The 26,935-nt window shown below is 38.3% G+C and overlaps 1 protein-coding gene across 2 annotated transcripts in view; it reads right to left on the reverse strand.

Annotated features, from left to right (window-relative positions):
* ATP6V1C1 (ATPase H+ transporting V1 subunit C1) overlaps positions 1 to 26,935 on the reverse strand; it is a 42,346-nt gene that overhangs the window by 2,361 nt on the left and 13,050 nt on the right. For both annotated transcript variants that reach the window (XM_046015799.1, XM_046015806.1), the window contains 10 exons: positions 23,515 to 23,685; positions 22,456 to 22,523; positions 15,326 to 15,411; positions 14,600 to 14,694; positions 12,721 to 12,812; positions 11,617 to 11,715; positions 9,771 to 9,839; positions 2,484 to 2,576; positions 2,299 to 2,392; positions 796 to 893 (listed from right to left, as the gene is read on the reverse strand). In XM_046015799.1, the coding sequence (XP_045871755.1) occupies positions 796 to 893; positions 2,299 to 2,392; positions 2,484 to 2,576; positions 9,771 to 9,839; positions 11,617 to 11,715; positions 12,721 to 12,812; positions 14,600 to 14,694; positions 15,326 to 15,411; positions 22,456 to 22,523; positions 23,515 to 23,646 (926 nt within the window). In that variant the 5' untranslated portion in view covers positions 23,647 to 23,685. The remainder of the gene's footprint in view (positions 1 to 795; positions 894 to 2,298; positions 2,393 to 2,483; positions 2,577 to 9,770; positions 9,840 to 11,616; positions 11,716 to 12,720; positions 12,813 to 14,599; positions 14,695 to 15,325; positions 15,412 to 22,455; positions 22,524 to 23,514; positions 23,686 to 26,935) is intronic.

Consider the following 26,935-nt stretch of genomic DNA (forward strand, 5'->3'; position numbering starts at 1 on the left):
AACACAAGTAAACATATGAAGAGATTTTCTTTTCAAAGCAAATACTCTCATAGTCTTCTTTAATCAGTTAATAAAGAGAGGGTACCTCATTTTAAGGACAAGTTCAACTAACATACAAAGAAACTCTGATCTTCTCTGGTCCTCACTATCCTCTAGAAATCTTACCTTAAAATGAGAGCCCACTGCCTATTAGGATTTACTTTTAATTACTCTTCAATTTTTAATCTATGAATACCCTCGGCAATAATACGTACGCTTAGGAGACACCTTCATGATAAGGAAACAATACAATTACATCTTGAAAAGTCAATGAAATTTACAAATAGCAAGCACAGCTACAGATAAGTACTTTGAACTACTTTTAATATGAGCAAAATGTACAGAGGATCACAAGATGATTGAGATTTTTAAGTATCTCAAAATAATAAACTATTTTAGGTTAATATGAAACAGCGATTTCATATAAATCGTCAGTACACTGTGTACCAAACTACATGTAAAGTATGTGAAAGATCTTCTTTCAAACAAGTATTAGCTAAATACTTGAATCTACTTTTAACTTTACACCAGCAACGAACCAGGGAGTACAGCTGTATGGATCGCTTTTTCCAAACCTGGCATCAAGGACAAGACTAATATGAAGGTAGGATACTGACAATCTCTCTCTCATGGTTGTCCCTCTGGTTTCTCTGCTTCAATTTCCTATTACTGGACTGTAATGTTGTAACAAAGAGGCCTCATGTAAAGGGATCCATAAACCCTTCATTGCCAAGTTTCTTGATCAACTTTCTTTACCTTAAAACAGACTCAACAAAAACCCTCAATGCTTTCACATGAATCCACGCAATAAACGCCTCACTGAAATTTACTTTCAGCCACCGTACAAGTGGTCCCTATAAAAAGGAAAAAAAAAAAATCACCACAAATTTGGTCTTGAAAATGGCAATTAGAAATAAATCAATCAAATATTTTTAAAGGAGTGACTATCCAGTAAGAATTTATAGGAGAATTAAATCGCATAGTAATTTACTTTAAAAATGTTTCATTTCTCTCATTATCTTGGACACTTCATCTTAAATAAGATTAAAAGGTTAGCCACTATGCTAGAACCTCAGTAGACACCAAAATTCATGGAACCTATTTCACTACACAGAAAAAAGCATATATTTTAATGAAAGCAGTTTAAACTGATATACAATATAGATATGCCCTAGATTTGAAAACCAAAATATAAAAAACATAGTATGTAATGCATGTCAGACATTTAAAATAGAATTCAACTTATAAACAACTTCTCAGGAACAGGATAAACAGTAACGTATTAAGTCATTTAATACATATCTCTAGATCTTAATTTTTTTGATATAATATCAGGCGTGTTGATCTAGATCCCTTAAACCTCTTCACATTCTGAATTTTTAATGATTCTATTACGTAGGATAACTTCTCTATGAACCTAAAATATTCGGTATGATTTCTAGTACTAAATAAAAACACTCTTTTAAACAGATTTTAAAATAACTTAATACTGCCTTTCAGTACATAACAGATATATATGATCAGTTCAGCTGAATTACTTAGAGAACATCATTAGGTTCATTTGACGTACCAACCAATTAATTTAAGCAAAAAGCACAAGACAATGTGAAAATCTTTGGTTAAAGTATCTGTTCTTGGACCTTCTTAACAAGTTGGTTTTACTGGGCATTACTTGGTTAGGATTAGTTTTCTCCCAAAGGAGATGTTATGGTTTATAAGTACTTAGGGATAATTTTAAACGGGATTTGCTGTTCTCTTGCATTACAAGAGAAATAAATTTTCACTCATCACCCGTTTCATGCAAGCTTCTAGTCTTCACAGTAATCCAGAACTCAAAGATGACAAGGAAGCCCTTGTCACTTTTCCACCCCGCTTCCCAATTTTGCCTCAAACATACGAACTCTCCAGTGATTTAAAAAGAAATTGCTTCAGTATAATATTGCAGCATTAAAAAAATTTGCCTCAAGAAAATGAAAATTCTTCCTGAAAGAACTATTATTACTTAGTTAAAATAATACCTCACTACATTGCATTTAAAATTAATTCTTGATACAGATTTGAATGGAGTAATTAACTTTAAGGCATGGATTTTCAAGATCTAAGTTTGCTTAGAGAAAATTCATTTTGGTTAACAGGAAAAGTAACTAAAATCAAATGTCTTAAAGTAAAATCAGTTTTCTCTTTTAAATAAAAAGGAAAAAGCAATACTGTCTTTTCTTCTGCTTAACACTGATAATACTAAATATTAAGAACACATACAAACTGCTTTTTCTTGTCGGTAGAAAGCCTGTTCATTTCTTCTTTATCTGCTTTCATCTCCTCTTCATTATACTGGAAGTCACGAACGATGAATCTGAATTTGGAGTGGGGGAGAAACAAAATTGTCCACACTGTGTATATAGGAGATCCAACAAATTAAAAAACAAAAAATAATATAATCTTACTTGTTCTCCCTGGCTTTGTGTCTGAAGTCATCAACCGCCTTCCTGAACAAGGTGACATTACAGAGATAACTGTCTTGGTCCTCGGAGAGAACACTATGGGGAAAAAACCCAAAAAAGTCCATTTAAAGCTTTATACTGATTGCTCTCTTTCACCCGAGAGCAGAATTCACAAACAGGAGGAGGAGGAAGAACGGTAGGGTGTGGCAGCCCTTCCCAAACCACCTCCAGGCCAACCACCTGGACTGCCTTGGACACTGCGGGCGCCCCCTGTATACGATGTGTTACTTTACAATGCCTTAACAGCCCTATGCCATCTACCTCTTCCTAACCCAACGAAATCCAACATTTAATCAAGTAAAATGTCCAAACTCTAAAAACCATGCTTTCCCATCTATCAGTGCCAGGCCGGCTGAGGCAAAATCAGTAACTACTTTATTCCAGAGGCTCCCTGCTTCCTCGCTAATAAGCACCTTCTTCTCTTCTGGAAACCAAATTCTCTTTACCACTCTCCAGCCCAGCCCTGGCCAGCCCACGAAGGCATGGCTCACCCTCTCTGCACTGCCAACACCTCCTATCTCGGATCGTTCCTTCCCCGCTGCCCCCAATATCCTAACTCAAAAACAGACAAAGGCAATGGTCTAAATATCCTTTGACAAAACACTTTTCTGCACCTCAGGGCTTCCTCCTAGGCTCTAGAAGAATCCCAGCAAGGTGAGAACTTCTATCCAGTCATGGGTCTCATGGACATCACTGGAAAGACCTTCCCAGACATAACTGTAGGGAAATTTTAACTGTCATATAAATTCCTCTGGGGGAAAAGCCGTTTGGAAAGGCAAACCGTACTGTTCGTGCATACGAGGACTCTCGCTTGGCTCTCAAAGTTACCTACAGCTACTCATGCATAGAATCCCACAGGCAGGGCCGACAAAGCCATACACTGAACTGTTCAACAGTGATGAGGTTGGGGCAGAAGCATCGCTTAATTTTGTATGGAGGGGTCTCTTTTCCCTTCTATTTTCCAAATATTAGGGTTTTTGTTTGTTTAGTTTTTATTTACAATGTGGTACGTCTGAAATCCCCCAAAATAATATTTTACAAACCTGAGTGCTTGTGGAATTCAAAGGTACTTTACTAAATATGAGGGAGAAAAAAAAAAAAAGCAAGTTTAGTTTTTCCAAGAAGACTAAGAACTGCCTAGTTAGCAGTCAATTCAGGTAAATTCAGGAGGCAATGACAATACTTAATGGCAGAATGGCTGTAAAAACTGAGGCCACCTGGCTTGGTAATCTCTCCAGCAGCAGGACCGGCAGATGCCTCTGGGAGGACTGACCACTATCATCGCTGACTCAGAGAGAAACTCAGCTACTCTGGATCTGGAACATTAAAATTTCCTTTTCAAAGAGGTGCCCTCTTGGGGCACCTGTTTGGCTCAGTTAGGTGTCCAACTCCTGATTTTGGCTCAGGTCACAATCTCAGAATTGCCGAAAACAAGCCCCCTACTGGACTCTGAGCTGGGAGTGGAGCCTGCTTAAGAGTCTCTGGGTCCCTTCTCTCTTTTCCTCTGCCACTTCCCCTTTCCCTCTCTTTAAAAAAAAAAAAAAAAAAGGTGTCCTCTCTGGCTGACTCTGTCAATAAAGCTAGAGTGTGTGACTCTGGATCTTGAGTTCAAGCCGCACACTGGGTGTGGAGAGTATTTAAACATAAATTATTTTAAAAACTTAAGAATTAGGGCGCGTGGGTGGCTCAAGTTAGTTAAGCGTCTGCTTTCAGCTCATGTCATGACCCTGGGATCCTGGAATCGAGTCAGGCGTCAGGCTCCCTGCTCAGTAGGGAGTCTGCTTCTCCCTCTGCCTCTGCCTCTGCCTGCTGCTCCCCTGCTAGTGCTCTCTCTCACTCACTCTCAAATTAAAATCTTTAAAAAAAACACACACACACAACTTAAAATTTAATAAATAAATAAAAGGTGCTCTCTCAAAACTGTTACCCTGAGTTCTTGCTCCCGGTGCCTATCAAATCCAAGGCAAGGCAGCTACCAAGCAGACAGAACTCAGTAACAAATCTTTAATGATCTTCAGGTCTCCCAGGCTTACCTCTGTAAAATGCACACTGTGATCCAACAAATCCAAATCCAATCGGACAGGTGAGTGCAGATCCCTAGCAATACTCCGCCACTACCACAGTTATCTTCTAAATTCACACAGTACTTTGCCGTTTTAAAGACCATTTGAAAAGCATTTGATGTCTGACACAGCTCTGTGACAATGAGGAGCGTGTCTATCATGTAGAGACCTGGGTCACAGCAAAGTTGTTTGGCTTATTCAAAATCCTTATGGTGAAGAAGCCAAGATTAAAAATTCAGTCTTAGGACTAAATCCTGCTGTGCTACCTTATTAAGAAAAAATAAATGAAACCATTTGCTTTTCCTTCCTAGAAAAGATATTCCTTAAAACATTATAAAAAACAAACCATGAGTCCTTGGTATAATGGACTTTCAATCATTTAACATGTACTGAGCCTCTATAAATGGGACCGGCTCTTGTTACGTATTGGGAATAAAGCTAAGACAACTTGGTTCATGGACGTCAAAGCGTGGGTCTAATCCAGGAAACAGAAATAAGTAATACAATACAGAACTGCAAATGTTACAACAGAAGATATATGTGACATATTAGGGCAAAAAGGTAACTGATACCATCTCAGGAGAGATCAAAGAGTTTCACAAAAGCAGTGATGCCAACCGGAAGTGTGAAAGACAGGCAAAGGAGAAAACATGCCAGTAGTGTCCCACATGCAAATGCACACGGATGTGGAAGAACGCGGCGCATTTGTGGCTCTGGCAGAAATAGCCACAGCTGACCAGAGTACAGGGATGGGCGGATGCGCACGCTTGTGTGCCAGTAACAGACTGGGACACCACGAAAGTGAAAATGGCAGCAATGCAGGAGACTGATGAGAGGGAAGAGAAGAGCGGAGATAGAGGAGACCAGCTAATGGCAATTCCGACAGTCCAGGCAGGAGATGGAGAAGCAGCAGCTGTAGCTAGAGGCGGGTGGGGGGAGTTAAAGTCAGTTGAACCATAAGAGGTTGTTGGTATCTGACCATTTTTGACCTACAAAACATCAATTTTGTATGAGTCAACCAAATGCTACTGAAGGTAGAAATAACACAGCTGTTAGACTGGGTCGTGGGAGGGCAGGTGGGGAGGGAGAGGTACAAGTCCAAAATGACTGACTACCACGGTCTGGTTTGGTAACTAGGGACATGTTGCTGCCACACACTACAAGGGAAGGGGCGACCGAGGCTGAGATTCGGGGGGATAATGTCCTATTCATAGTTACCTGTGGCGCAGACATGTACAGTGCCCAGGAGGAACCCAGGTGTGGGGGTCTGAAACTATGGGGTTAGCCAGGCTCCGAATGGAGACTTCAGAGTCCCAAAGCTGCAGGCAGCGGCCAGAGCCCCGGGTGTGGCTGAAGAGGTGCTGACAGAAGAACAGGCTGTCCCACTAAGACAGAAGAGTCCACGTCTAGACTTGCCAATACTCGGCTACCATTCTCTCGAGCTCACTCGGGCAATTCAGGCATAGAAGCCCGCAGGCTGCATTACAGATTAATTCAGGGAGGGAATGTGCAGGAGGTCACAGGGGCAGAGACGATGGTGCAGGCAAGACAACAGCTAAAGTGACCACTCAAGAGTCCAGGCTCAGCGAGAGAGGAAGCATGGCTGGAGGAAATCAACAATGTCAGAGCAAAGGGATAGGGACTAGAGCTGTGGACAAGGTCAAAGAGCAGGTTCTGGAACAGTAGTAAAGATGGAAAGAGGTCTCAGGTCATGATCCCTGGGTCCTGGGACTGAGTCCCACATATCGGGCTCCTTGCTCAGCGGGAAGCCTGCTTCTCCCTCTGCCTGCTGTTTCCCCTGCTTGTGCTCTCTCTCTCGCTGACAAATAAATAAATCAAATCTTTTAAAAAAATAACAAATAAATAAACAATGACAACAAAAAACTCAAGTGGAGGTGATGAGGTGATGACTTGTGAGCTGCAGGGATTGGGGAGATGAGAAGCCAGAAGCTGGAGGCATTTCAAATCAAGCCAAAACCAGCATGACCTTAAGTGACATTATGAAATCAAGGCACAGAAACAAAATGAAAGCCAGAAGGAGAGGAAAGAATTAAGAGAGTGCCATCTTTTCATCTTGGACTGTGCTTGGAAGGGAGCTTAGTTTAACTTAACCCAGGCTGCACCAGTCCTACTAGGTTCAAATAAATGACCCAAAAATGAACCGCTTCCTTCAGTTCTGCTGTTTCACAGTAGGAGCACCATCCTCACGCAGGTATAACCATGCCTGAAGGAAACGGCCATATCTTCCAGACATTTCACGGCATTTTCAGTCACCCATGTAGGTAGCCATGCTTCTGGAGCTCAGCACTCTGCCCGCTGCTTCAGACTTCTTAGCTTGGTCCTAAAACTTAGAACTGCCATCTTCTCTGTCCCTTAATTACTCTTTCTATGTCACTGCCAAGGCATCTCTCCTGCCTTTCTTCATAAAAGTTATCTTTGCAATCCCTGCTCTGAAACACAGGGAAAACTTTCCTCTGCACAATGGCAAGTATGGGTTTTCCTAGGCTTTTGTAGCTGGGTTCCTCTAGCTCCCTCACCAGAAACCTCTGGGGAGTACCAATGCGTCTGTGGTACTGTTTCCAATAAATAACACAGAAAAGGCCAAAGTTAACTAGTGATCGGACCTGGTCAGACTACCTTCACAAGGAAAAGCAGACAGAAAGGAAAATGGTAATCCTGAGTACAGTAAAAAACACCTGTCTCTGAACAGTTTTTCCGACAAGAAGCAGAACTGCAGCCCAGCCTCCACTTCGTTGGCCATAGCTGCGCACAGCACTGACACAGCCCTGTGCTTCTCCATACAACAATGCTGGGAGTTCAAAAGTGTCCCATGATTTGAAGACTTAAGTAGAATATTTTACAAATAGCTGGATTCTAAGCATTTTTTAAGTGAAATTATCTCCTTCAGATTTGAAGACCGTATTTTTCAATCCATTATTCTACTTCACAATTCCACTTTCATCTTCACTGCTCCCAAGAGTAAGGACTCCAGGGCCAAAAAGCAACAAGTATTACTACTTACAAGTGACTTAAAAATGAAGCACTTTGAACAATTACTAGCATACAGAAGCAACTCAAAATTGTTAGTTATTATGATAAGCTAAAAATCCAGCATCAAGTCTTAGAAATACTTCCTGAACAGTGGACAAAATTCCAAATTAACCCACCCCAGCCTGTCTGGCCCACATGAGGGAACCAGCCTGTCACAGTGCTAGGGGAGCTGCTGCTGTGCTCCTGGACTAAATTTAAACCGCTAAACTTCCATGTCGGTGGTTCCAAGTGTCTTTCGAATGGAGACGCAAGCGAAACAGAGGTTCTCACAGACGGGTGGTCAGGGAGCACTTATTCTTCATTTAGAAGACAGGTGTTGTCTATACTGAACTTTTACTCGTTGGGATTTCTTTCCTTTAAGCTACTAGAGTAATGTTCCAGAGATGCAAATCTCTGAAGTAATATTTTTAAAGTCCTTCTTTCAGAGTAAATCTGAAACTTATCTACACACCACTCCCTTGGACCTTGGGTCTGGCATATGTACAAGCTGTGAGGACATTCTGTATACACTGGGTCCTTGGGTCTCCTCCCTCCCCGCCTCTCAGTTATAAAGTTAACCTCTATGGCGTTAATGTTCTGCAGAGTACAAAGGTGTAAGAAGTTGTCATCTGTCAAGATAAACAGCTTCAGTGGGAAACTAATATGAAGATTAAGGCTTTCCCTTAGTCTTCAGCTGGTGTGAACTGAAGGTGTTCCCCAAAATTGGGGGGGGGGCTCATGATGGGCAGAGGTTTGTGGTTTAGTTCTCAAAAAAAAAATCAGTATTTGTGAAACTACAATAATCATATTACCTTATATTCTGCATAACTTATCAAGTCTTAAAATAGTCTCATAATGTGTACTGGGAAGGTGCTATGTGCATTTTACAGACAAAGAAAAATGAGGCCCAGAGAAGATAAAAGACTTACCCCAAGTCACACAGCAAGTTGGTAGCAGAACCAGCAACAGAACTCAAATCCCTGGATCCAGCACTCTTTCCATTATACTAAGCTACCTCCCATATGACACAATGAAACTGGAAAAGAAAATATTGCATGGGCCTAACCTTACTAACACCACCTCTTTACTATCTGCTATACCTTTTTCTCCCCACATGTTGCCACCTCTTGAGGCACAGCCATACAGAAGAACCCTGGGGGGGCTGCATATACACTGTATTTAATATTTTCTCAAAGAACGTCTCACAGTACAAGACCCAACATTAAAAAACCTGACTTTTAGTCCTAACTTTGTCATTGGACACTGGCACAGCCAATGCAGTCAAATGCCTTGGGCAACTATTGAATCCTTCTGTATTTTTACTTCTTTATCCACAAGAATAACTGCCCCACCTCTTCACAGAATTGTAAATATCAAATTAGACAATGTATATCAAGCCATAAATTTAAACACTTAGTATAAGTTTTTTTTAATGCAAAATAAGATTAGGTAGAATCCACACTCCCTGGAAAGTGAGATCAACATGATACGCTAGCAGCCATTTTGGTATACTTCCTTTGCAAGAGAAATGAAGAATTATAGACACGGAGTAGATATACAATAAATATTGAACAAAGAATTTTCAGAAGGTGGCACAGCATGGCAGAAAAAGTACCACACCAGTGACCTGGGTTCTAATTCTAGCCCTGCCATTAATGAGATGTGTGACTCTGGGCAAACCCCTTCACTGCTGTGGCCTCAAACTTCTCCATCTATAAACATGAGACAGTACAGATCAGACTGTACAAGGTCCCTTCCAGAGGTCTGTAACTGTGATAACTAAAGTTAACTTTATAAGATGAAAAAGATGATCCTGAAACTGCAAATTTACAAAGAAAAGATAAAGCTATTTCCTAAACCAACATCCCAATTATAAAAAGGAATTTTAGGGCGCCTGGGTGGCTCAGTGGCTTAAAGCCTCTGCCTTCAGCTCAGGTCATGATCCCAGGGTCCTGGGATCGAGCCCCACATCGGGCTCTCTGCTCCGCAGGGAGCCTGCTTCCTCCTCTCTCTCTGCCTGCCTCTCTGCCTAGTTGTGATTTCTGTCAAATAAATAAAAAATATTAAAAAAAATAATAATAATAAAATAAAAAGGAATTCTAGGAAAGAAACAGTTTTTACAAAGACAACTACTTACTTGCTAGACCTTGGAACTACCATTTCAGCTAGTGTTTCATACTGCTTAATCCAGTCATTGTGGTTTAACCTGCAGAAAAGATACAGTAAGTAGTGGATAAGAAAAAACAATCTCTGCCACATCCAGAAAGAGAAAAAAATATGGGACAAACAGGAAATTCAACTAAGTATACCTCAAATCTATGTAACCAAAAACAAAAAAAACATTTTTTTGAGTTTTCTACTGAAAATGAATTTCAAATACAATGAGTGGTGAAGCAGGAAATACAGTTCACCACTCTTACATCCAGTAACTATTGCAAAAGAGGCACATCCTAGAACTAAGTTTGGAAAGGAAGTAAGCAAAGCACAGATTTTAAATGACTTTCAAACTTCAGAGTTAATGTGCATTACCTTATTAAAAATAAATTAATTTAAAGGCCACATTGAAATCTCTATCATGTCTATTCACTGGCTGGATTAAACTGTATTTACTAAAAGCACAGTGTACCAGGAAGGATTGAGTAAATTAAGTGACAGCAAACCATGCTGTACAGAACATTGTGCAACAACCCTCTGTAGAGACCAATGGTTTTGGGTGTGTGCAGAAAAACAGTTACATTTGCAATTTAATGAACTTCAGTATTTGTAGGTCACAGAGTGAATAATTCAACATGTAAGGTATCCTAGGTCCTATGTTTCAATTACAATGTACAGAAAACTAAAAATTTCTGATCTTAAACACAAACTTTCAATAAAGACTGCGGCAAATCTTTCACCCAAGCAATGTTATTTTCCTACACAATATAAAGACAAAGATATACAGAAGCTTATTATAAATAATCAGTGCTCTAGTATTCTGCAGTAAAGGAAGAAAAGCAGATGTCAGATAATATTGCAGACACAGTAAATTCAATGCAGGTGTTTTTTCCCAATATTCCCAGTTTCCTAACCAGATAAAAGATGCAGAGCAAAGCAAATGATGAATTTGTGCAATGATACTATGAAGAATCCCCAAATCTCTCACCTCAGTTCGGATCCTCCAAAGATTTCCTGACAGCAAGACTTTAGTCCAAGTCAGAAATGAAACCATTAACAGTGTTTCTCTCTCATACACACACGTGCAGTGTGCACAGAGTTCTAATCCTTCCTACGAGTGTCCAAAGGTTTCATTTTACCAAGATTAACTATGATCAAACACTAACACAGAAGACCTAATCTGAAGATTTCAAAGGGTTCTCTAACCTAGCAAACCATGCCCAGAGCCTATGCGTGTTTTCGTAAAGACAGTTTTCCGGAAATACAGCCACATCCATTCTGTAGGTACTGCATACGGCTGCTTTCAGCTACAACCACAGAGTTGACATGGCAGAGTTGAATAACTGTTAAGAGACCCTTGGGCTTGCAAAATGTAAAACACTAGCTATATGGCCCTTTAAAAAATAAATTTGCTAACCCCTGGCCTAATGCATCCTTTGCTTCTTAAAGGGTTTAATTCATCCTAACCAATCATGAAGATTTTTCAGAAAACAAATACAAAGAGCTTCCTACTTTGAAAAATCTAAAATCTGTATTTTTTTTTTAAATCCAATAATTTAGCATTATTTAATTTTTAAATAAGCCCACTCTACTAACCTGCTAAATTGGATTAGAATCGCAATTTGTAACTGATGTCTCCATTACCAGATTATGAACTCAATTCTACTACGTGTGCCATAGGAATACATGTTGGTTCACAGAATGAAAGACAATGCAATAATAGTCCCTTTACAACTGGGTTCTAGGGGACACTTCAAATTACAGTATCAGATACTAACATTTTTCTTATATTTTAACAAGTAAAAAACTTTTGTAATTAAAGGACATACTTGGGAACTACAACCAGTAACGTGACGAGATACTCTGAATCAAGAACGAAGTCATCCTTCTTCACAATTTCCGCTAAACTTCTAGTTAGCAAACTTCCTCTGAGGAATAAGAAAAAAATAATCAGGCTGATAATGCCTCCATAACACAAGTAAAGAAACAGCAGGCTAATTACATTCACATATATATACTATATATACATCTTGTGAAATGGATTCTTATTAATGTCTTTACTTTGTAAGAAGTCAAAGTTTAACTATTTCCCACCCCCACTATTAAAGAAATGTCAACATTTATCAAAATTTGCATCTAGTATCTCCCTTTGTGTTTGCTTTAATTATTATAACTCAGCTCTTCTCTTGATTACATATATAATACCTCGACTGGGCAAGTGTTATTCGTCATATGTCAATTAAAGTCTATTTCACGATAATTACAAAATTATATCATCTAAAGACAACCTCTGATTTTCCTCCCTCTCCCTGGGTATCATCTGATACTAGGCAATTTTGGTTAGTTGACCCAATAATCAACTCTTTCAAATCAGTCTTCATTTGGTCTCCCAGTACGTTTCATAATGAAAATGACTTGCCCTGTTTGTACCACTGATGGTATCCAACCAATTTTCCCTCTGGAATATGAACACGTAACTTGAATAGTTAAATGCTTAAAGCTACATTTGCAGTAGTCAAAGTACAATGAGATCATGAAAACATGTTCTAGTTTTTAAAACCTAACAGGTAAAAAAGCTAAACCTGCGGAACAGAAAAGCACATAAATTACACTGTAAAAGGATTCTTCGGTAGAATTCTTTTAAGCAGCAGGTAATTGTTATACAATTAAACTATGATTTAATTTAAAACAATTTCAGACAGTTTTTCAGTAAAAACTCAAATGCATAAAGGGATAAACTAAACAAGTACAATAAATCAGCCTCGCATCTGTTTTGACTAGCCTGAGTTAATAAACTTTTCTCCACAAGTAAACAAACACCACTTTGATTACAGAAACAACATAAACTGGAATTCACTAAACCCCATGCTCATTCAGTGCATGCTAAAGTGCTTCCCCAATTCTTAATATTAACATATACTTGATATGCTTACGCATTCTTCCGTTCCAAATTCTGAAGATTTCCTTTCAAGTTATTATATGCGGATGCTCTAGATTTCAGGTCATTGTCAATTTGAGTCACTCCCTTTAAAATTGAAAAAGAAAAATAGGCAAAATTTTTCTAAATCTGCCTATACTAACACAAAGCAGCCATATCTCAACATTTACTTTAAAAAACACCATCACTGGTTGCTGATGTAAGAACTATTATTTTAAAAGCACAACTTTAAAAGGTCATTTTAAAAAATAACCTACTTCATTTTTAATAACCCTGATAATTTCCATATGAATCTTTTCTACCAAAGATAAAGTTTTAGTCCACATACACTTTAATTACTGTTATGACATTACCTCTTAAAACACGTAAATGCAACCTAGGCCACTGGGTACAGAGATTATTGATCAAAAGGCTTTAACTTCACAAGGCTGAAGGATGAATTTCCCAAAAATAATAAACCACAGTCTTGTTGTTCACAACACCAGTATTCTTACACAAACTATTTCTGCAAATATGGGGCACCTGGGTGGCTCAGTGGGTTAAAGCCTCTGCCTTCGACTCAGGTCATGATCCCAGAGTTCTGGGATCAAGCCCCGCATCGGGCCCTCTGCTCCGCAGGGAGCCTGCTTCCTCCTCTCTCTCTGCCTGCCTCTCTGCCTAGTTGTAATTTCTCTCTGTCAAATAAATAAAATACTAAAAACAAAACAAAACTATTTCTGCAATTAAATTAAAATTGTGGATGAATAGATTTCTAAATGTTACAGAAGCTGATTTTTCAAAAAAAGAGGCCACCTCTAAAACTACTAACAATTTAGGAAGAAAGTACAAATTGCAGATTTAACATCTGAAGAACTAGTTTCAACTCAGCTCTACTATTATTAGCTGTGTGGCACCGGGGTAAGTCAATTCACCTCTGTGAGCCTCTTTCCTCATATATACTTGTATCAGATAATGATGATTAGATCCTTAATAAGGATCAAAAGAAAGTACGGCCCAGTTATACTAAGAGCACCATATTATATAATCAAACTACTCATTTTCATTAAATTACAATGGTGACTTCAGTTTTAAAATCCTTAATAGTCTACTCATTTATATATTTAACTATACAGCATACTGTTCAAATAGTCATTGGGAGCCAGGAAAAAAGTCTGTCCAAGTGATTCAAACCATAGTTTTCACCCAGATTATAACAATGTTGACAATTAAAAGGGCACTATTTGCCCTGTTTATAGTTTCAGGTAAGACTTTTACGTTTTCTCTCAAGTTCAAGGACTACAATATAAAAGGAACTCTTAACTTGGTGAGTTCATGGATGAGCTTCACAGATCTGTGCACGCCCTGAAACTGTACATAAAATCATGTGTATACGAATACATGCATTTTGGGGGGGTGGGTAGAGGACTGATATACTGAATGTCAAAAGGTGTCAGAGAACCCATAAAGTTTAATGTCTAATTCAGACTATACATAACCATGCTAAAGTAATCATTGTCATCTACCTGAATGACTACTAAATCTTTGATTCCAATTTCCTGTTCTATACAATCTCAATTACCCTTAAATTTGTATAAATAATAAACATAGAATTTTGAAGTTTACTTTCTTACTTAAACACTGTTGAATACAATATTTAAGTTAACCACTTGAATAAGTAACACCACAACTTGGATAATGTACACAGCAAAAGTGTTATATTTTAACATCTTTCTTTTTTGGTAAAGTTGTACTAAGGGTAGCTCCCATTTGCATCAATCATGTATCATTTAGCTGCTTTGTCAAAGCCTAAAGAGTATTTCCCAGCTAAATACTTACAACATAAATAAAGCCATTATAAATCAATGTGTCCTACCTGTGTCATTTTTTATTCTTACCTTGGCAATTATTTCAGAAATATTTTTCAGGGACTGCTTGATTGGATACTTAGCCATGTCCCACTGAAACCTTGTTATATAAGTAACCAAGTCAACTGAAATAAGGAAATAAATTAATTACTGAGAAGCAACAGACTGTTTATAGTTTCCAACACAGCAGTAACTTTTTAATGCTGAAATTTGCTTTGAGAAAATCAGTAAAGATGTCATCATTGTTGGAGAGTCCTGATTTTAAAAACGTGGAACTATATTAAGTAACATGGATTAATCAAAATTTTTACCTTGTAATCTGACTAGATCTCTTCTTACTCAAAATTCTGTATTTTTATATATACACGTGTATGTGTGCATTAATGCTCCTTCTAATCTGATGGCTTAAAAAACAGAAAATGCATATACCCATGATATGCCTCATATGTAGGAGAAAGAGACACAAAGATAAGAAACTACTGCAAACTGTCTCCTCAATAAGTAGAATTTGACAAAAGTATGTTCTTTCTTTGCCAACTTACTCCAAATGAAACTAAATCTTTTAAAACCAGGTGATAATTGTTTCTAGGTGTCTAAACTTCAACAATCTACAAAACACAAACCCTTCCACATTCAAAGGAAAAGAATAAAAAATGCATAGTCAAAGAGACACTCAACAACTATTCCCTGTTTTTGTAGCTAAGTCATTCGCTCACCTTATGTAAGTCAGTATCAAGTCCTGAAATATTAGCTTACCTCCATTGGCCAACAGATTCTCTTGAACTTTATCTTTACTATCCTCCAATACATCAGCCATGTACTGAGCCACTTTTTTAACCACCCTTGGGAGGGGAAAGAAAAAAAAATCAACAACCATTTTCTGGAAAAAGACCTAAATTCCATGCTATACAATGAACATACCTCATATACACATGAATCTGACTATGTATGTTCCCATTATACCTATCTGTATAATACAGAACAAATGAGTCATAACTTCTATAAATAAGGCTTTAAGGATAAAAGGGACAAAGATTTTGTTATATATGTGAAGATCAACTGAGTAACTAGAGTTTTAAAGGAACTACATGCAGTATGTTTATTAAGTCTAGAAAGAAAGTAATGACAAACTGGTGAGAAAAATACATTATATGACAAAAATGGGTCAATGAATCTGACTGCAAGGACCAACAACAAAGGACGGTGCCTGGGAGCTAGCATTCACCACTTAACGTGTTTTCACTTAGGACAAAAGAGATCTGACAGGCAACAGAATACAAGCAACAGTAATGATGAGTTGCTGTATTATTTATTCTTTAAATATTTATTGAGCATCTACTATGTGCAAGGAACAATGTTAATGTCCTGACTACTGAGGCACCTAGATATCACCTTGTCAATCCCTTCATTTTATGTAAGTAAAGATCCCAAGATATAAAGAGAACAAATGACTTAATCACAAAAAGTCACAAAGTCACAAAACCAGCTAATGGCAGAGCTGGGAGTAGAAACATGCTGTCTGGACTTTGGTGTTCTTTCTCCAGTTCCATGTCTGCCTCTAGCTCTGGTTGGGATACAAAAGTAAACAAGACAAAAAAACAAACAAACAAAAAAAACCCACACACAAAACCCCCCCACTAGTTTCATACTGCTTAAAATCAAAATGGAGAGATACCAAAAGACACAAATGACTAAACACAAAGCAATCTATGGTTAAGTGCCAGCTGAGAATACCAGATTACAGAGAGAGAAGCATAAAGGAAAAAGGGACCACTTCCAACTACTGTAATCAAGAAAAGCACAATGACTCATGAGCAGGGCAATGAAGGACAGGAATGGTTTTGAAAAGATGATCAGATGGGAAGAAAGTATATTTTTGCTGCAGGGCATCCTCTGAGTCAAGATCAGGAGGGGAAGAAAAGAAAAGGCATTCAGAGGATGACAAGAGATCCAGAACTGCCCAGAGTGCTGTGTTGAGAAGGGAAGTTAGGCTGGCAAGGTAGCAAGGAGCTAGACTGCAGAGAGCTAGCCTCTGATGTCAGACTTTAGAGAGAAGTGTAACATGGTCAAAACAAGGCTTTAATCTGAGGACCACAAGTTCAATGGCAGGGAGGGTAGACAAATTAAACTCCTGCAAAGGACGGGGCGCCTGGGTGGCTCAGTGGGTTAAGGCCTCTGCCTTCAGCTCACGTCATGATCCCAGGGTCCTGGGATCGAGCCCCGCATCGGACTCTCTGCTCTGGGGGAGCCTGCTTCCTCCTCTCTCTCTCTCTGCCTGCCTCTCTGCCTGGTTGTGATTTCTCTCTGTCAAATAAATAAAAAATAAAAAAATAAAATAAATAAAAAAAAAAAACCTCCTGCAAAGGAAAGGACGCCTCGTGGTTCAGTCAGTTGAGCATCCGACTCTTGGTTTCGGTTGAGGTCATGGTCTCATGGGTCCTGGGGACGAGTCCCGTGTCTGGCTCCATGCTCAGTGGGGAGTCTGCTTGAGATTCTCTCCCTCTGCCCCTCCCCTAACTCGCACACATGTGCCCTCACTCCCTCTCAAATAAATAAATAAATCTTTAGGGGAAAAAAAGAGAAAAGAAAAAGAAACTCCTGTAACATGAACCAATAAGGGCCAGAAAAAATCCTATGCTAAATGAACTCAAACCTAATAAAGTACAACTACAGAACAAATTATGTAAGCTGCTAAGTCTTCAACACATTTGACTTGGGATTTGTACATACACTTGGCTGTGTCTCCAAAATTCACTTATCCCTTTAGAGGAGACAAGCCCTTATTCCCATGTAACTTCACAAGCGTCTTTTAAACAGAACCATTTGCTATGAACATGCAGAAATGGTCATATGTTTACCACAGAAATAGCTCAGATGTAGAACTGCCTTGTGTCAAATTTATAAACTGACTGTGTAATTCAGAACGTCCCGATTTCCCTGTGCATCTCTACAAGAGTATCTATGTCAAAGTACACATGGTCTCCTTGAAAACTGCTGATGATTAGATTACTTGATAAGTAAAAACTGTAATTAACTCCACGTATCACAGTGTTCAGACTTAAAAAACTGGAACATTTAAGTCATTTAGCTACCATCTGTCAATTTTACCAAGGTCTAACAACTACAGGATTTTTAAATTCCTCATACATTTCAGAAAAACTGACAAAGACAAGATTGCATAACAGTGCAGAAAAGAAAAGCGGACAAACTGCATAGGTAACTTTTAATTCCACAACCAAATGAACTACATTTAACCTAAAAACTTTCCAGATTCCTTCCCTAAAAAATGTGAGCAAACCTTACACCCTATTCAGGACATTGCAATGGTGACTTAAAGACCTATATAGCGCCACTGAGGTGATTAATAAGGATCCAAATAATTATGTTCTCAGGGACCTCCCTTCCTCACTGTGATGAGGGGATGGGACTGTAGGGAAGCCCATCAGCTCAGAGATTACAACTACAAAGGGTTTCCTCAAACTTTTCTCAACTAAAAATGTCTCATCAAGAAACCAAGAATGTTCATACCATCAATTATTTTCACATTTGCCCTACAATGAATGCATGGACTCACTAACAGCAAAGTTACTTTTTCTTTCATCCTTTCACTCATTCTTCTTGTCAAGTCCCTTGTCTTATTTAAGGCTTTTAATATCTCCTGCTTAGTCCACTGTACATCTGTCTCCTAACTAGCTGTTTTGCCTCCAATATTAAAGACCATCAGTACATCTTTAGGTCTACTTACTTACTACACACTGCTATGTTCAAAGGTCTCTTTGCAACATCAGCCTCTATTACCCAGAGACATCGCATTATGGTGGTTCTCTCAGAAAAGCCTAATAGCAAACATAGGAAACCCTTCCAAGCAGACTCATGAATAAGTTCCCTTAGAGCACCAATCAAATATACATTTCTAAGACTCTCTAAAATTCCGTATCTTACAAAACTGCACTTATTTACTCAACCCCTAAGTATTTAAATGCTCCATATCCCAAGAGTCAAAGGGATTGCAGACAAAGGCCAATCAATCAAAATGCAAAAAGTGATCAAGGATCCCATTTCCACCTTCAGCTGAAATAAAGAGCAAGTAGGTATCAGGAGCGACTAAAACTGTAGTTTAGAAAAACTCTTTTACTATAACTGAATTTTAAAGACAAAAGTATCACTCTTGTCTTTAAAATAAATGGCGGGCGAACCATAAGAGACTATGGACTCTGAAAAACAACCTGAGGGTTTTGAAGGGTCAGGGGTCAGGGGTTGGGGGAACAGGTGGTGGGTAATAGGGAGGGCACGTTTTGCATGGAGCACTGGGTGTTGTGCAAAAACAATGAATACTGTTAAGCTGAAAAAATAAATATTAAAAAAAAAAGAACAAAGGATTAAAATTCAAAAAAAAAATAAAATAAAATAAATGGCGTAACATTTTATTGGGTCAAAGACTTAAAAATATTTGGATGCCAATACTCCCCAAACTGACCTACAGATTCAACACAATCCCCATCAAAATTCCAGCTGACTTCTTCCCAATAATTTGACATGATCCTAAAATTCATATGAAAACGAAAGGAGTAAGAACAGCTAAGACAACCTTGAAAAAGAAAAACAGAGAAGTCACACTTTCTGATTTCAATACTTAAAAACTGCAATAATAAAGACAATGTGGTGCTGACATAAAGACAGAAATAAGGGTTAGAAAGAAATGTGAAGTAAAACTGAGAGACCATCACATTTATGTTTAGTTGGTTTCCAGAAGGGGGCCAGGACAATTCAATGGAGAAAAAAGTCTTTTCAACAAATGATGCTAGGACAACTGGATATCCACATGCAAAAAAAAAAAAAACAAAAAAAAAACGAATTTGGGACTCCTACTTCACATCATATACCAAAATTAAAAAGCATGTAAGACCTGTGGCACCTGAGTGGCTCAGTCAGTTAAGTGTCCAACTGCTGATTTTGGCTCAGGTCATGATCTTAGGTTTGTGGGATGGAGTCCTACAGCGGGTTCCATGCTCAGCGCTATCTGCTTGAGATTCTCTCTCTTCCCCTGCTACTCCCCCTGCTCGCACGCACACACTCTCTCTCTAAATAAATAAAATCTTAAAGAACGTAAAAGTTAAAACTATAAAACTCATGGAAGAAAATAAAGCTGTAAAACTGTTACCCTGAATTAGGCAATGGTTTCTCAGACATGGTATCAAAAACACAAGCAACAAAAGACAGATACATTGCACATTAAAATTAAAAATTTTGGGGCGCCTGGGTGGCTCAGTGGATTAAGCCGCTGCCTTCGGCTCAGGTCATGATCTCAGGGTCCTGGGATCGAGCCCCGCATCGGGCTCTCTGCCCCGCAGGGAGCCTGCTTCCTCCTCTCTCTCTGCCTGCCTCTCTGCCTACTTGTGATCTCTCTCTCTCACTGTCAAATAAATAAAATAAAATCTTTAAAAAAAAAATTTTTATGATTCAGGGGCACCTTGCTGGCTCAGTCAGTGGAGCCCTGACTGTTGATCTTGGGATTGTGAGTTTGAGCCCTACGCTGGGTGTAGAGGGTACTTAAAAATAAAATCTTTCAAAAAAATTTTGGGGGACACCTGAGTGGCTCAGTGGGTTAAGCTGCTGCCTTCGGCTCAGGTCATGATCCTAGGTCATGGGATCGAGTCCCACATCGGGCTCCTTGCTTGGTGGGGAGACCGCTTCTCTCTCTGCCTCTGCCTGCCACTCTGCCTGCTTGTGCGCACTCTCTCTCTCTCTGACAAATAAAATCTTTTAAAAAAAAAAAAATTGGGAGAGGCACCTGGATGGCTCAATCGGTTAAGCATTCAACTCTTGATTTTGGCTCAGGTCATGATCTCGGGGTCTACGGAGCCCCATATCAGGCTCTGTGGTCAGCGGGGAGTCTGCTCGAGATTCTATCCCTCTCTTTTTGCCCATTTCCCTGTTCACATGTGTGCACTCTCTCTCTCCCTTTAAAATAAGTAAATAAATTTAAAAAAATAAAAAAATTTTACTTTGAAGGACACTATCAAGACAGTGAGACAACTCACAAAATGAAAGAAAATATATGCAATTCATATCTGATAAGTGATTTGTCTCTAGAATATATAAAGAATTCTTATAATTAAATGATAATAAGACAATTTAAAAATGGGCAAAGGATCCAATAGACATTTCTCAAAAGAAGAAACACAAATGGCCAGTGCAAATGCATGGAAAGATGCTCCACACATCACTAATCATTGGGGAAATGCAAACTGAAAATGCAGTGAAATACTACATCATATCCACTAGAATGGCTATAATAAAAAAGATGACTGGTAAAAAGTTTGTCAATAATGTGGAGCAATTAGAACCTCTATACATTGTTAGTGGGACCATAAAACGGTGCAGCCACTTAGGAAAAATTCGGCAGTTCCTCAAAAAGTTAAAAATAGAGCTACCATATGACCCAGTAACCCCACGCCTAGGCACATACCCAAGAAAAATGAAAACATAGCAATTACACAAAAATTTGTACACAAGGGGTGCCTGGGTGGCTCAGTGGGTTAAAGCCTCTGCCTTCGGCTCGGTCATGGTCCCAGGGTCCTGGGATCAGGCCCCGCATCGGGCTCTCTGCTCAGCAGGGAGCCTGCTTCCTCCTCTCTCTGTGCCTGCCTCTCTGCCTACTTGTGATCTCCGTCAAATAAATAAATAAAATCTTAAAAAAAAAAATTTGTACACAAATATTCATACCAGCATTAATCTTATTAGCCAAAAAATGGAAATAAACAAGCTAAATATCTACCAACTGATAAATGGATTAATAAAATACGGTATGTCTGTACAACGGAATATTCTTTGGTAGTAAAAAGAATTATCAATACATGCTACAACACAGGTAAACCTTGAAACACTGTGCCAAAGAAAAGCCAGTCATAAGAGGCCACATATTATATGATTCCATGTATATGAAATGTCCAGAATAAGCAAATCTTACACATATGTCAGAAAATAAAATAACGGGCAGGGAATAAGGGGACAAGAAAAAAGAGGTTTGTGATGGTGGCAGTGGGAGAGTGATGAAAATGTACTGTAACTGACGGTGGCAATGGCTGCACAACTCTATGACTTTAACTAAAAATCACTGTACACCGTACATGTGAATTGCACGGCATGTAAGTTATATCTCAATATAAATATTAAAGAGACAGTCACCATCTTCATACTTCAAACAGGTGTATTTTATTGTATATAAATTGTATCTTCATAGGGGTGCCTGGTTGGCTCAGTTAGTTAAGCATCTGCCTTTAGTTCAGCTCATGATCCCAGGGTCCTGGGATCAAGACCCACATTGGGCCATTGGGCTCCTTGCTCAGCAAGGGAGCCTGGTTCTCCCTCTCCCTCTGCCCCGCTACTATGTGCACGCCCTCTCTCTTTCTCTCAAATAAATAAGATCTTTAAAAATGAAAAATTTTTAAAAATTTAAAAAAGAATCTCCGTTTTTTTAAAAAAAAAACTACACCTTCATAAAGACGATTTACAAAGAAAAAGAGGTCCTGGGGCGCCTGGGTGGCTCAGTGGTTTAAGCCTCTGCCTTCGGCTCAGGTCATGATCTCGGGGTCCTGGGATCGAGCCCCGCATCGGGCTCTCTGCTCAGCAGGGAGTCTGCTTCCCCCCCCCCCCCGCCTGCCTCTCTGCCTGCTTGTGATCTCTGTCTGTCAAATAAATAAATAAAAATAAAAATATTTAAAAAAAAATATAAAAAAAAAAGAGGTCCTTATTTTCTAAAACCATTCCAATAAGAAGAGTATTACATGTGATAATAAACCCAATGTCCAGGTAACCTGATAACAGTGACCCTCATGTAACAGTGACCCTCATTTGGCTCCAGTCCATGCATACAAGTACATTACCCTTCTACAAAGGCATCCAGTTTAGCCAGTTCATCTGACAAACCAACCAAGACATCCAATGTGCCAACCTAGAAGGGAAATACACCGTTTTACTACCCAGGTTTCATTCCCCCCTTTTGTTTTACAAGGTTATACAACATCTTGATTAAAGACCACAAATCTTAAGTTTTCCATATTTTAATTTCATCATGTGCAAGTGCGGTTAAAACATGTTTGTCAGACGTTTCAAAGCTATTTATACGTAAAAGATAATCCTCTAATTCATGGGTACAACACTATTTAAGATGTGCAGATTCCATAATGGGAGGCCTATGCCTCTGCCTGTACTGCCCAGTGACAAGTGGCCCACCTGAGCTCATGGTTACAACAGCAGCACTTAAACAGGGGTCCATGACTATCAGTCCCAAAGGAACTTATAACTTCCCAAGTATTAAGAACCAGCAGTTTTAACTATTTCTTAAATGAATGAGATGTATAACGACCTGCTAAGTTAACCAGCAAAATAAAAATATGATTTTTTCCATTCTGTAAAATTATGAGGCCCTGAGAGCCTGCTTCCCTTTGAGGCTGTTAGGTTATAGACCTTCAAGAAATGTTAAATAAATTAACTATATGAAATAACTAGGTGAGATTTGCCAAGTATGATTAAAGAGGTGCAATGGTAAAACCATTACTGAATATTATATGAATTTAATTAACAAAACATTGGGTTCACTGTGAAATTTAATATATATTACTAAGACTTTTCACTTCTGAAGATCATATTTGTAAATGTAACATATCAAATATTTTCATAAGACTTCGCATTACAATTTAAATTACAATTTAGAAAAGCACAAAAGTCTTAAAAAATGCCCTCTCATTTTGATAGTTTACTTCTAAAATCTCAATCCCCTCATTATTTAAAAACTGACGATCAAAGAGACAAGTTTTCAATTATGCCAACAGCTAGAAATGAGCTTTGTTTTGAAGGAACCCAGATATCTCATTTCTTTTCAAAGGTAAGCAGAGACCTCTTTGTGATGAACTCATACGCTATTCTGTACCATGCAGTTTTACCTTTAAGTCAGGAATGTTAAACTTTGAAGCAAGAGCAAGATTGTTGTTCTTTGTAGTTGCCGCGTGCAGTTTCTCCCAAGTTTGCTGACATGTTTTCTCTCCAGGCGCAGATATAAGCCAGAACTCAGTCATATTTGTTACCAAGTATTTTTTCCAAAACCAAGAGTGACTCTGAAAGGTAAACAAAACAAAAAATACCTTCAATACCATTTGTTTCTAAAGTATTTCAGAGTCACAGGATAAGATAAATATTAACCTGTTTCAAAATTAATCCAACACTGGCAGATGATCCCAAGCAAAGCCAAATTTACTTACCTTGAAGTAAATCCACATATATGGTAGAAGGGGATTTATTTATGATATTAGAAAAAAAAATGACAGACTTTACACATGAAGTATCTAATTTTTTTAAAATTACAGAACATCTAAAATGGGAATTACTCAAAGAAGTGAAACTGAAAATGCCAGCTACCAACAGTTTCATTATACTAAAGAAGTAGAAGAGTCACAAATTTACAGGTTTATCTTAAACTTTTAAGATGTAAAACCAAAATAGGAAATTTAAAAACATGCCTAACTTTTACCTTTGAGAAGGAACTGAATCACTGCATTTGAACAGTACCCACTAAATAAATTTGTCACATCTGGCTTAGCAACTCCTACAAAGTTAGCCAAATTGGTTGTTAGATTTAATCCATATTCAACCTAAATGAACTCTTCAAATCCCTGGCATATACTTAGTTGCCATCAAACATTTATAAATTTGCAAAAAAATCTTGCCAATTGCCTTACACATAAAAAATATGATGGGGGTGGGGTGGGGTGGGGTGATACACCACCACTGGATCTGAGTGAGAGGATGTGGATCCCCTTCCAAAGATTCCATTAAGACACAACGAACCCTCGGGTGCCTGGGTGGCTTAGTCCGTTAAGCTTTCGCCTTCAGCTCAGGTCATGATCTCAGGGTCCTTGGATCAAGTCCCACACTGGGCTTCCTGCTCAGCAGAGAAGTGACCTCTCCCTCAACCTGCTGCTCCCCCTGCTTGTGCTCTCTGTCAAATAAATTAATTAATTAAATCTTAAAAAAAAAAAAATAAAGACACAACCACCCTCTTCTATAACTTCCCTCCCTTCCTCACTCCCTCACACAGAAAAATAAAAGTCTAGAGTCAAATCTATTAAGAATCTAAGTAGGTAAAGTACCAAACTTCTAAAAATGAAAATGTTACCATATCATTATTTCCACTTTAATATGTCTTCATTAGAACCACCATAAACTTTCCTACTACCAGTTATGGTTGACGCTCTCCTGAATAGAAAATAACTACCTTACAACATTGTCCTGATAACAAAATCATATGATTTTGATTATGATTATATGATTTACATATAAAATGTAAAGTATTAGAGCTAATCATAATAGACTTTTATCAATTTCATAATTTCACTCAGCCTATTTTTAGATTTATAACTGAAGTAATCCCATGCAATTATTATACAACTGAAAGTGCATTCTATATATTTATCTTTTTCCAACTTCCGTATCTATTATATACCAGGTACTATTGTAAATGTTTTTTTTTTTTTTTAAGATTTTATGTATTTATCTGAGAAAGAGACAGTGAGAGAGAGTAAGAGCGAGGAGAAGGTGAGAGGAAGAAGCAGACTCCCCATGGAGTTGGGAGCCCGATGCGGGACTCGATCCCAGGACTCTGGGATCATCACCTGAGCTGAAGGCAGTCACTTAACTGACTGAGCCACCCAGGCACCCTATTGTAAATGTTTTATACATTATTATCTCAATCTTCCCAACACCTCTGAGTTATGTATCATCCTCCCCACTTCAGATAAGAAATTCAGACAGGCTAAACTGGTATAAATATAGATGGTGGTATTACTATCTCAGAAATTTTACTCTAAAATGATTACTCAACATTAATGATAAAGATGCATTTAAGAGCTACACCTTATCAAATGATCAACAAAATAAACACAAGACTTATTGTGATGGCAAGCCCTGACAAAGCATTTGGTCTGGCCAGATAACAGTACAGATTATCTGGCCATCCATGGAAGGAAGCCACTCAGACCACCAACTTCTAAAGAAGCCATCCAGAGGTAAGCTTTGACTTGAAAACAAAACCATCACTAGAATACCTGAGAAATGGTATAAATACCATTCTACCCATATTCTTTTCGAACTTAATTTTTTCATTCAACCTGTTTTTTGGGATTATTCATGGTGATCCATATATTGTAGTTCATTCATTTTAAGAGCTATAAGGTATTTTATGAATAACCTAAAATTTATTATACATTTTCTTCTGGAAGGATAGTACATTTTACTTTTTTGGCTATTATAAACAATTTGCAGTGAACAACCTTGTACATGTCTGTTTTTGTGAAAGAGTTTCTCCAGAACAGAGAGAAGTAAAACAGCTGAATTGAGTATGATAATATGGTAGACCGTCTTCAAATATGGAGGTGACAAGTCTTTCCATGCTTCAATACAATGTGACTGCCACTCCTCCCATCAAAAGGTGGATTCTATTTCTCCTCACCTACAATCTGGGCTGGTCTTGTGACCTGCTCTGACCAACAAAACTCAAGGAAGCTACACTATGTGAGCTCAGGGCCCAGGCCTCAAGAGGTCTTGCAACTTCCACTTCTGTTTCTTGGAAGGTCCCCAGATCACCATGGAAGGAAGCATGTAGTCTAGTCTATGGGAAAATAAGAGGACACATGGCAGAGAACCAGCAACACTAGGGCTGACAACCAGCATACGCTGTGAAACAGCTGAGTTTCTTGAGACTTCCAGCAGAGTCAATGTTCCAGCTGAATGCAGCCCTATCAAGCCCAAATGAAACAATCAGAAAAGCACTGAGAAAACCCAAAGAATCAGGGGAAATAAGAAATCACTGTTTTAAGCCACTAAAGTTTGGGGTGGTTTGTTACATATCATGAGATAATGCACAAAACCATCATCAACTTTGCTGGGTACTGTCAAACCATTCTCCGAAGCAGTTACCAACTGAAGTTCCCACACAACAGTATACACTGTTCATAAATAGATATTTACAGGAAAATAAAGAAACTTATACAGGAGAAAGGTACGTCAGCTATGTATTTAAGATTTCTTTAAAAAAATGTCTGAGGCAAATATGGCAAAGTGTTAATACCTGTTAAAAATCTGAGTAGTGGGGACAAGGATGTCTGCTGATGTGAAATAGTTGAGCTTTTCTAAATACTTGAAATATTTCAAAATTAAGCATTTTAACTGTTATAAGAACATAATTACCTTATGATAAAATAAAACAATACCTAGTAAATTCATAAAAATTAAATTTTATTAAACTTTCAAATGGAATATCCAGAAGAATAAAGTAGTTTTATTACTATGCTAATCCTCTGACCACAATTT

Source organism: Meles meles, chromosome 1 (assembly GCF_922984935.1).
Source record: "Meles meles chromosome 1, mMelMel3.1 paternal haplotype, whole genome shotgun sequence".
Classification (NCBI taxonomy): Eukaryota; Metazoa; Chordata; class Mammalia; order Carnivora; family Mustelidae; genus Meles; species Meles meles.